Raw genomic sequence first — 12,209 nt, 5'->3', positions numbered from 1 at the left:
ATACCTGTATCGACATGGGACATCCTGATTATATATCTCATCACAATAAAATTGGATAATGAATCCCAGAAACAATGGGAACAAAAACTAAGCGAACAGGCTGATCGATTGCCTACACTAAGCGAGTTCCAATCATTCCTGGAATCAAGATATCGAGCACTCGAGTTTTTAGAACCAAACCAAAGAAGAGAGTTTAGAGGCAAAGATGCAGCGGATAAACCGAAGGTGTTCAGCGTGACGACGTCTGTATCCTGCCCATTCTGTTCGGGACATCACTTGCTTTATCAATGCAAGAAATTTGTACAAGAAGCCATCGGGAATCGCCGGGACTTCATCCAGAAGAGAAAACTGTGTTTCAATTGCTTCGGAGCTAACCATTCGGTAACACAGTGCAAACGACGCACGGCTTGTCGGTGCTGTGGCCAACGTCATCACTCGCTGCTGCATCAGGAAGGCGGCACTCACAATCCGACCCTGGCGGGTCCTAGTCAGCCCACTAATCAACAGCGGGAGCCAGCACAAGAACCGCAGGCAGCGGATCACGTGGAGCGTGTTGTCAGCCATTTTTCTAACAGTGAAATGAGATCAAGTAGTCAAGTAATGTTAGCTAGCGCATTAGTTTATGTATCCAACAAGGGTATGTATCACACACTTAGGGCATTGTTGGATCAGGGCTCTCAAGCCTCGTTTATTAGTGAACACGCAGTTCAACTTTTGCAGCTTTGAAGGTTGCCAGTTCTAAGTACCATATCTGGTTTAGGAGGAGAAAAATCTAGTATTTCAGTAAAACATATGGTTCAATTTAAAGTACAGTCCACATATAACTCTTTTAGCTATCCCGTTCAAGCCTATGTTTTAAACTGCCTAACATCCACTCTTCCTTCACAGCAAATTCAATTTCAGGATTGGCCGGTATTGTTGCAATTGCAGATGGCTGATCCAGGATATGGTACACCAAGCAATATAGATCTTCTACTGGGCGCTGATGTGTATGGTCAGGTTTTGTCAGAAGGCATATTGAGAAATCCACCTGGAACCTTGACAGCTCAAAATACACAGCTGGGATGGATCCTGTCGGGACGAGTTTAAGTTAGTGGGGATACTCCTTACATTATTAGCGCACATACCCATGACAACTCAATCAATGATTTGCTGCGTCAGTTCTGGGAGATTGAAACTGACTAGCATCATCCACTTTTATCCAAGGAAGAAGAATCCTGTGAAAGATACTTTGAATCCACTACAACTAGGGACAGTTTGGGTCGTTATGTTGTAGGTCTTCCTTTTCGCGACAACAATCCACTTGCTCAAGAAGAAACTTGAAAATAATCCATTCTTGAAGCAAGAATAATCCAAGGTAATAAATGTAGCCACCTGGCTATGAATCATATAGAAGTAATTAATGACAAACAAGAAGCTGCTAAGCCAGGATGCGTTTATCTACCTCATCATGCAGTTGGTTGTTCGCGAGGACAAAAGTACAACGAAGGTCGGCGTTGTTTTCGACGCTTCGTGTAAGGGTACCAGCGGCAAGTCATTGAACAATGATTTATTGGTAGGTCCAAGGCTTCAACCAGAGTTACGACACATAATTATGAAATGGCGTACTTATCCTATATGTTTCGCAGCGGACATAGTTAAGATGTATCGAATGGTCAAGGTCGTACCAGAGCATACTGACTTCCAGATAATGTCACAAGGGTACTATCAAATGTAAGAAATCTAAAATTGTAAGACCAGTCTCCAAACTTTGCATTTTGCCTATCGCTTTTTAACATTACTTACCTGAATAACTGTAGATATTTCATGCAATGTATGTAACTTAAATGTATCTTTGGATGCATCAGCTATTAAGTATTTTGTTATTGTTTAGTTGTAAGTAAGTACGAACTGTTTAAAAGCAACCCTTGACTGAACTTTGTCGTTATTATGGTTTCTTTAATGTGTAATTTATATTTAGTTCATGTTGAGCAGTTCTTTATTGATTACTATTAGGTTAAGATGTTACGGTTTCATGGAGATGTTAATTGTACATGTAAAATTTGATGGCCTCATTGTTGGCTATGAACTTTTGTAGTTCATGGTGGGCGGAATGTTCACCCTGTTTTTTCCAACTCCTAAAACCGTCACTAGAGAGCGCTGTAATACGCAAATCCGTTGTCATGATACCCTTGTCATAAGTGACACTGTATCCTAGATTATTGATTTTTTACTTTAATATACAAGTTTTTCTAATCCAAGTTTATTTTCATAATCATCCCTCGGAAAGTCGAACACTATTGTCAAAGACTATTTATTATACTTCTATAATCACAGATTTCGCAAAGACTACACTTTAAACAAACTTTAATAAAGACAAACAATATTTAATCTATTCTCAATTTGATCACGGACAATAAGAAAAGTTTGACAATAAACAAATAGTATGCATGCGTGTGTGTGTTAAATACATGGTAGTGTGTGTAATGTTTATTTTTATTGATATATTTTATTTTTAATGCATAATTTAAAAAAATATTAGCATTCTGCACTTCTTCTCTATATTATAATATATAAGTGTGGGAAATTTCATACTTCCCCGTCCGTGTAATTTTCGTAAAAAGGGGTACAAAGTTTTTGCCTCACGCATTAATATATAGATGTCAAATGAAATGCAATCCCCACGAAATTTCCATCCAAAGCAAAAGTCATCGGAGCTTACATTTCCTTAAATCCGTCTTTATATTCTCAAGCCCGAAAGATAAGCAAAGATCTTTTAATCTTGACTGACAGACAATTACCACTTGTCATTCGGCTACAAACAATCGCTGACGTCACAGCGCGGTCGTTCACCTCTTCAGCTATTTATGAGTGGACGTCATAGTTCGCGACTTGCGAAATACTTCGGAAGTTATCAAATGCGTTAAATGATTACTGTCCAGGATAGACTAGTGAGCTTATTATCTGATTGTGTTCAAATGATTACTGTTGAACCCATGACGTAAGATCTTTTTTTTGTAGATTTCAAAATTCCAAATTCGAACAAGTGGCTTACAAAAAAAAACAGCAGATAAGGATGTGCATTCACTTGCAAGACACCTCGAGCCTTTTAATGACAAACTGTTAAATCATAAATTGATAGTCCATTTACTGATAATTGATAATAATTATAGAGGCTGAATTCTGATAGGTGCGTGATGAACATGCTTAATTGACTTGCAGCTACAAAACTCACTGATTTAGTAATGATAATAAAATTAAAAGTACTGTCGGTAATATTGCAATATTCGCTTTAAGTCATGTCTGATTTTAATGACACATACGAAAGCAAAATTCATATTTTTTAATGTGCGAAGTCGTCGTGGTCTTTAGGATAAGACGCCCGGTGCATTGGTAGCGGACGACATACATATACCCGATCCTGTAGACCGAATGGTGGGGAAATCGTTGTAGTATCAACACTGAGACTCAGAATTCATGTCTCAAGATAGTTTTTATTTTTTTTATTGCTAGGTAGACGAGGTATAGATAGGTAGACGAGCTGACAGCGCACCTGGTGTTAACAGGTTACAGGAGCCCATAGACATCTACAACGTAAATGCGCCACCCACTTTGAGATATAAGTTCTCAGTATAGTTAGAATGGCGGCCCCACCCTTCAAACTAAAACGCATTACTGCTTCACGGCAGAAATAGGCGGGGTGGTGGTACCTACCCGTGCGGGCTCATAAGAGGTCCTACCACCAGTAATTACGCAAATTATCATTGCGGGTTTGATTTTTATTACACGATGTTATTCCTTCATCGTGGAAGTCAATCGTGAACATTTGTTGAGTACGTATTTCATTAGAAAAATTGGTACCCGCCTGCGGGATTCGAACACCGTTGCATCGCTAGATACGAATGCACCGGACATCTTATCCTTAGGCCACGACGACTTCTTAAGGTTGCAGTTTTAGTGTTGTTGATGTCTATGGGCTCCGGTAACCACTCAACACCTAAAAAATGTACCCAAAATAAACTAAGTCTGTGGTGGTAGCCATCATAGAACACAAGATATTTGATAGATGCTTGAATCTCGCTAACGACATTTTCATGATTAGCTTAAAAATTATAAGCTCCAACGACATTTAGACAGTCGGTCTACCGAGCAATACCCGCTCGGTGGAAAATCTTCCATTTGTCGTTACCTCCCAAAGGTCAACAGCGACTATATAAATTTATTTTAAACTAGCTGACCTGGCAGACTTCGTAGTGCCTCAATCGGTAAATAAAAGACCTAAACTTTTGTATAAAATAAACTTAAAACAAACAAAAGGAATTCGTCCGACGGGGGACACATTAGAGGAAAAAAATAATTGTTATTTTTATTTAATTCTGAGCATTTTCATATTTATTAACTACCTTTTAAACCTTCTCTGGACTTTCACAAATAATTGAACACCATAATTAGCCAAATCGGTCAAGCCGTTCTCGAATTTTAGCAACACTAATGAACAGCAATTCATTTTTATATATATAGATGATGCTGTGTCATGTAATAACTAAGCGAGGAGTATAACTGCGCGCCCTCTAAAACGCTTTCAATTTTATGTGCCTACGTTTGTTTACAGCTGTGTGACGTCGCTTCGGTTCGTTGACCCCCGTCGAGTCTGTATCATTTTTCACGAAGTCCAGGTGGACTCGTCAATTCAACTTGTTAACTTTATAAACAGGATATAAATAGACTTAAGTACGTTGCCTTTTTCAAAGAAATGCACTTTATATAATTGTTGATGGCAAAGGACGGATTTACTTTGTGAGGGAAATGTAGCTTTTATTCGGATATTCGTGTCTTTAGTTTCTTTATTTTCTAATTGGGGTTCTGGATGTTAAAACGATACACTTAGCTCCGTATGCTAATCTATAAGTATATATTAATATGTGAAGCAAATACTTAGTGTCCCTTTTTACGAAAATTGCGCGGATGGAGGAGTATGAAATTTCTCACACATATAGATATAGAGAAGGAGTGCAGAATGTTAATATTCTTGTCTTATTAGTATTGTTTTAATAATGCATAAAAAATACATCAATAAAAAAACATTACACACACTACCATGTATTTGACACACACATGCATGAACACTATTTGTTTATTGTCAAACTTTTCTTATTGTTTAAAGTCTGTGGTCAAATTGAGATTAGATTAATATTGTTTTGTTATTAATATTGTCTTTATTAATATTTGTCTAAAGTGTAGTAGTCTTGGTGAAATCTCTGATTATAAAAGTATCTTTGACATTAGAATCATAACAGTATACGAACTTATAATTTCAATTATTTATAGGCGAATTTCGACTACTGGGGGACCACTAGTATATGGAAATATGTACTGAGCTTTTTTTATCAATGACCTACATGTGATAGAGCGATATCACAGAACGAGGTTTCAAGGAAATGACGGTCGTTATACTAACGCAGGTTAAATAGCGACATTCGCGTGGGGATTATGACTTACTCCTGTTAGCATTTAGAATTTATGAGTACATGAGCTGATCTGTCTTTCATTTCAAAAATAATACGTGATTTTTTTTTTATTGTACATATTATGTTATGATTATATTAAAGACAGAGCGTGCTTTCATCTGACGTATCATCAGAGGAAAATTATTTGAACAGCTTTTTTTTATTTTTTTGTTGCTTATGTGGGTGGACACTCTCACAGCCCACCTGGTGTTAAGTGGTTACTAGAGCCCATAGACATCTACAACGTAAACGCACCACCCACCTTGATATAAGTTTTAAGGTCTCAGTATAGTTACAACGGCTGCCCTACCCTTCAAACCGAAACGCATTACTGCTTCACGGCGGAAATAGGCGGGGTGGTGGTACCTACCCGTGCGGACTCACATGAGGTCCTACCACCAGTAACAGAGTTACAAATCCCGAGTACTGCGATCTGGATCACGATAGATCCCGCAGCTCTGTAGTAAATTCGTAGAATGCTAAAAATGATGAGAATTTGGTATGAATCTCATTTGAAAATCCTTCTCTTAGTATGAATAAATATTTTCCATTTAGGCGGAGAAGAGGAATAACAAGCAGTTGGCGATGGATATTTTTCGAATGAAAGTGGAGTCACTTTGCTATATTTTTAAACTCATTAGCAAATAGCAGCTGTACTGTGTCTCTCGTATTCCTTAAGTACAACAGAAAACACGACTATTACCTATAGGTATACCACCAGGTTCGTCTTATCTTTGCTACGTTATAGGGTAGTAAAAACATCTTAAATGTCTTCGCAGCAAATAAATTCCAATTAGGTGTCCTAAAAGAGTGAGATGAAACAAATAAATTGTGAAATTGGTCAACATATTCTGTCCTCAGGTCGCTTGCCTTTTCACATCCTCATGTATATAGGAGTAGACAACATATATAGCAATAGACAAGATATTACGAAACTATGGAAATGCATAAGAGTGTAGTATTTTCTTCGGTTTTCGTGGGTTTTTTTTATTGTTTAGATGGATGGACGACCTCACAGCCCACCTGGTGTTAAGTGGTTACTGGACCCCATAGACATCTACAACGTGAAAGCGCCACCCACCTTGAGATATAAGTTCTAAGATCTCAGTATAGTTACAACGGCTGCCCTACCCTTCAGACCGAAACGCATTACTGCTTCACGGCAGAAATAGGCAGGGTGGTGGTACCTACCCGCGCGGAGTCACAAGAGGTCCTACCACCAGTAAAGTGTTTCGTTGACATATTTAAAAATACTTTTGCGGTTTAATCTCACATTTTTATTGTCATTGTATCATTTACAATATAAATCTCGTCTTCAGGGTTGCACTATATTATGGAAAAATTAATTTAATTTATTTATCATTTCTAGCTCTAAAAAATTGGGTTCTATAGATAATGTTATGATACAGAACCACGTTTATCTAAACACTTCTTAGAATTATTATCAAACGTCTATCATATAAGCGTTAAGATCCTTCTGTTACACTTTATAACTATTTTGATTATGTAGACAAGGTAACGGTTGTAAAGAGTGAACAGACTTGTAGATTTATATTCTTTAACATACTTTTTGGTGGGAACGCGAGGAGTGAAGTTGTGTGATTTGTTTTATTTTGTCTATTTAGTGTTTCTTCAGGTTTAAATGGGTAATAGTGGTGGTTTATAGACTGTTTAATATCTGTGAAAGTGCACAAATGTGGGAAAATGAAACAAAGCCGCTGGACGTAACTTCTCGGGATCCTCCAAAAAGTCCACTGAAAAAACCTCAATAAATGACCACCATTTTACTAAAATTTTATTTCATCCCATATCCTGGCCATAATATTTTCTAGGTTAGATGGACCTTTTCTGAATCATTGCAGAGAGGTCCACAAAATTTTCTCGTAATGCCGCTATTGGAATCGTATGTAGTATGTATGTTGTTGTTTTCTTTTATTACTGTGTCCTTACTAACTTAGTTTTAAGAAATAACTGTTACTAACATTTATAAATATTTACTAACAATCACGGCACGTTAATTGGTCCAGTGCTAAGTTCGTAAAGAACTTGTGTTACAAGTACCAGATAACGGAAATAAATGTAAGATTTTTATTATACACATACATATATTTAATATATGTTTATATGGATTGTTATCTGAAATAAAGAATTTAATAATAATAAAAAAAAATCATCTTATTTCATTTCATTTTTTATTATAAATTTATTTTTTATTAACAAAAAGTCAAATCAAAATAACTTAACATAACTCAACCCACACAGTAGAACAGATCTTCCAACGCGCTTGAAGGAGGCACAGTCCCCAAGATACTGGCTACGTTGCCTCGTTGGACAGCCAGACTCACTCTCTGTGCAAAGTACCAGCCAGCCTTAGCATCATGTGTAACCTCCTTCAAGCGTTTGGAGATTTCTGTTAAAAATTTTTTTGCTTCAGGGCCCCAAGGGCCCATCGTCTCAACCGCGAAAGGCAAAAAAGAATAAGAAGACCCCAAACCCGAATACTTCCGCTTTTTTGTAATTTCTGCTGAAGCTGCAGCTGAACCGGGGCGGGACGAAGTACCATCTAAATGACAGGGAGCCACAGTATCCACACAAGTAGCATCCCATACCAGGCACCTACCAACTGACCATGGAATCAGCGTGACTCCATCGGGCCTTTTCCCATCTGACCTCAAAATTCCGATGGGTTCCAAGACAGCCGGAACATTGACTGTAGTGAGCGCCCTTCTTATCATATCATTTAAAGACGCGTGTCTTGGAATGCGCCCAGCGCTTTTCTGGCACGAGAGTCCGTGATGTCCAAGCTCATTGACGTACTCGCCACAGACACAGAAATGTGGTACGTTAATATGGGCCCCCAACCGTAAGCCAATAGCTAGCGAGAGAGCGTTGTTGTCCAACAACGTGCCTGTATTGGACGATGGATAGGCTTGAAGCCAGTAACTTGATTCCTTTTCGGTAACGGCGCGAAAACGAGCAATGTCCACGCTGTTATCATATGATTGTAGTAACCGTTGCTGTATCCGTTGACAAAGCGGAATGTCCCAAAGACGCTGCAAATGCGGTAAAGTAGGAAAATCCGCCTGACACAAAGACTGCCAGGCCGATCCAGCCTCCGACACACCCACAATCTCTACGGAACCCATACAAGGGTTGAGAACATTACCGACTATGAGACAGGAGGCGTGTGCAGAAGCAAGAAAGGCCGGCAACGCAACAGCTGATGCTTTACGTACGCCGATACCACCAAAACGTACTGGCAGGACACATTGCTCCCAAGAGAGGTCATCCAAATTACAATTAATTATTTTGCACAGAACACCCTTTATCACTTCATCCAAAGAATTAAGTTTATTATTATGTTTCCATAAGAAAGAACATCTTAACACATATGTAAATTTAGGTACGAATAGACAGTGTCTTATAATGAACAAAGCCATATGAGAGTTAATTTCAAATAAATTGTTGGAACACTGAGAAAATTTATCAATCTGCTCATCAATATACGCGTCGATCGATCCATCCAAAATGGGAGCACCCAGCAACATCAGAGAATTCTCATCAACAACTTTTATGTTGGGCGCTGCGGTATTAAACTTTGCAAAAACGTCAGAAACTGGTACGGAACAACAAGAGGCATTGATAAAAAGCTCACACTTAGCAAAATTGAGCTCTAAACACAAACTGGCCAAAGCAGATTTTAGATATTCTAAATCCTTTAAGACCGTGGAAATGTCCCCTCCCAATGTTCCGTCATCCAGATACCATAAATTTAGGCTGGACTTCAGCTCCCTCAAAACTGGATGTATTCCCAAACTAAAAATCGCCGGACCGAGTGGATCGCCTTGTTGACAACCCGTCGCTGATTCCACAAGGCTCTCCTTATAAACCAGCTTAGATGGATTACCATAGCATTGATAAAGGTAAGGGTAGATAGATGGTATGTGTTCCTTCACTTCTTTAAGAAAAGCATTCCTATCGATACAATTAAATGCATTTTTTAAATCCACCTTCACCAATACTTCGGCACCACCCCCCTTAAGAAAGGTGCGAGCCGCATGTACCGCAGCTTCACAGCCGCCCTTTGTACCGACGCCCAACTGTATCGGCCGGAACATCCCACTCAATATCGGCAGAACCTCTTTGCAGCAAAGCCTGGATACAATGCGGCGCAGTGTACCGCCAACAGCGATAGGCCTAATACCGCCATCTTTCTTCATCAAAGCACACAAATTCGCTCCATACAAAATATCAGCGATACTGTCAGGTACACTTCCCGCCAGCATTAAATTAACAAGCGAGACTATACTTTTAAGTAAAGACCGCCCGACATCACCAGCAGAAACATTGATTAAATCCTTGAAATGCTGCGGAGATAGACCATCCAGTCCGCCTGCTGAACCGTTTTTAAAAGATGTAATTGTGGTGAGAACGTCATCAAGAGACACACGAGGCAAAGTTGTGGAAGACTGTGGTGGCGGCACATTAACAGGTGTTAAAGGTGCAGGATGTTTCGACTTCAACGCCAGAAGAGTGTCGGCATTATTCGGAGCTAGAGAATCTGATGAAAATAATAGTTGTGAGGCACCCTTTAAATCTCCATCACTCACTTTCCCCTCAATTTTTGCAACTTTATTAAATGGACGCTGTTGCTTGTCATAATTTACCCCATCATCCAACAAAGTCTTATTAGAATTATTCTTACAATTATCCTTAATTTTTTTAGTAAGTGAATGGGAGTTATTGCTCTGTTTATCTACATGCAAAATTCTATATGCAAATGATAAAAGATCTTCCCAACTTGTGACATTATTGTCATGCAAAACTTGATCAATGTTTTTTTTAAGTTCCTCGGCCACCATAACCCTGGCTCCACGAGGAACTCGTTTAACAACCGGCGAATTGTTTTTATAAAGGCTCAGTTTCTTCCATAACGGGACCACGGAAACCCTATTATCCCTCGATGAACCAGGACATAGGGTATTTGGAACTGACTCAGCTTTGTGGATTCTACCTGTATGAATTTTTAGACCCCTATTACCTTTAAAATACCGTAAACATTCGTCACATTGAGTAAGACCAGCAGGAAAAGTATTCGGATTTGGCGGTAGCGGTTGTGAGTGAGACATATTATTTTAAACATATTATAAAATCTTTAACATGTAGCTAACTAAGTTAACAACTATTGTAGAAAAGTAAAATTAGAAAATGATAATAGTAATAAAGCTATAACAATTCCATTTAAATATGTCAAATTAAAAATAATACCAATAAAATATATCTGAATGATAACAATAATAATCCAAAATAACTAAAAATCATGTCAATAAAATCAATTTTGCAAATTAAAAAATAAAATTTAAACTAATTTTGTAAAATTTTACATCAATATTGACTTAATTATTCTAATTATTTATTCTAATTATTTCATTTCATTAAATTTCATCCCAGTTGATTAATGTCTCAAATTAATCATCTTCATTTCATTTCACTCCATAATTATTATCATTTTTCATAAAAATAAGAATATTAATTAAAATAAGACATAACTTAAAGGTCTTAGTTACCAGGTCATAAAATCCCTTAAAAAATATTCTTTGACAGATATAATAAAACGTCACAAGATTTCTACACTCGTCGGTTTTATGAGTACCGTATGTTAGGTGTATTTGTTTTTCGAACATAAAAGGCCGCTTTCGCTGGAATCATTTTATTGGTATCATGGTGGGTTTCATGGCCGCTTTTGAAGTTAACTTAATAGTAGACTCAATTTGGGGTTTTGTGATTTTATAGTATTTCGACGGGTGAAAGGCCTGAGCAACATTTTTGCAACTTTACAGGAGGGCCATTTAAATTTTAGAACTTGGAAAAAATATCACGACAATAACACTAGTTATCACTAGTACCAAATAAAACAGGCTTTTAATTACAAAGAAAAATGTCGCGTATTAATCGAAATGTCGCTTAAACCTTTTCACCTCTAGATTTCATGTGTAGCGGTTTCTGTCTCCGAATAGAAAAGTGAATCGGGTAAAAATCCTGAATCGCGTTATTAACGATTTCAATTTCTTCCTATGATTTAGTGCAAGTTCCAAACAATTACATTTGGACCATAGTGTCAAGACCCTCGCTCGGTGAGAGATCGTTTGTCCACTTTGTCCCTTTGAAGTCGTTTCTTGCACACGGACGACCTCCTGCGACCGAACAATTTTCAAACTAGACCGATTTTAGTGGAGTTTTTCTTTCTTCCAAACCCTTTCATAGAACCTTAGCGATTATCTCTGATGTATGTCTGTATAATATGTCTTTACTTTTATTTGCAGTGCTTATAAAATCTGTTCTTTACATGTGTGTAGTTTAACTTGGGAAAACTTAACTGTCCCTATATTTAATATTATAATTATATAAATAAGAATCTTGGCTCACGGAAGCAAGATTTAAAATATTGAGTTTCAAATTATTATAGCCCTTACAATCACCAGAGCGTCTGATTGCTTTATTACAGAAATGGACAGTGAACATTCTCGATATATTCAATATTAGCGTAACCATATCGCAGTCGGAATACTATTTATACTATTTATAATACCTCATGACGGACACTTAGCATTCCTGAACACTCATTAAGTACTATAATAATAATTAAAAATTTTATTTAGTATTAAAATGCTTAGGTATGTCATTTAGAATACGTAAACTTAATATCAATTTTTTATTAAATTA

At 37.6% G+C, this 12,209-nt stretch overlaps 1 protein-coding gene across 1 annotated transcript; it reads right to left on the bottom strand.

Annotated features, from left to right (window-relative positions):
• Positions 1-7,675: 7,675 nt before the first annotated feature.
• Positions 7,676-10,768, bottom strand: LOC149502870 (uncharacterized). The gene has a single exon (XM_089728421.1). The coding sequence runs from the start codon at positions 10,613-10,615 to the stop codon at positions 7,736-7,738; it is 2,880 nt and encodes a 959-aa protein (XP_089584547.1). The 5' UTR covers positions 10,616-10,768; the 3' UTR covers positions 7,676-7,735.
• Between the last annotated feature and the right edge of the window lie 1,441 nt (positions 10,769-12,209).

Source organism: Bombyx mandarina, chromosome 06 (genome assembly GCF_030267445.1).
Source record: "Bombyx mandarina strain Sakado chromosome 06, ASM3026744v2".
In the NCBI taxonomy this organism is placed as follows: Eukaryota; Metazoa; Arthropoda; class Insecta; order Lepidoptera; family Bombycidae; genus Bombyx; species Bombyx mandarina.
This window is presented reverse-complemented; position numbering and strand designations above follow the sequence as displayed.

Excerpts from the sequence above, each read along its gene's own strand:
- LOC149502870 (XM_089728421.1), bottom strand. The coding sequence starts at position 10,615 with ATGTCTCACTCACAACCGCTACCGCCAAATCCGAATACTTTTCCTGCT.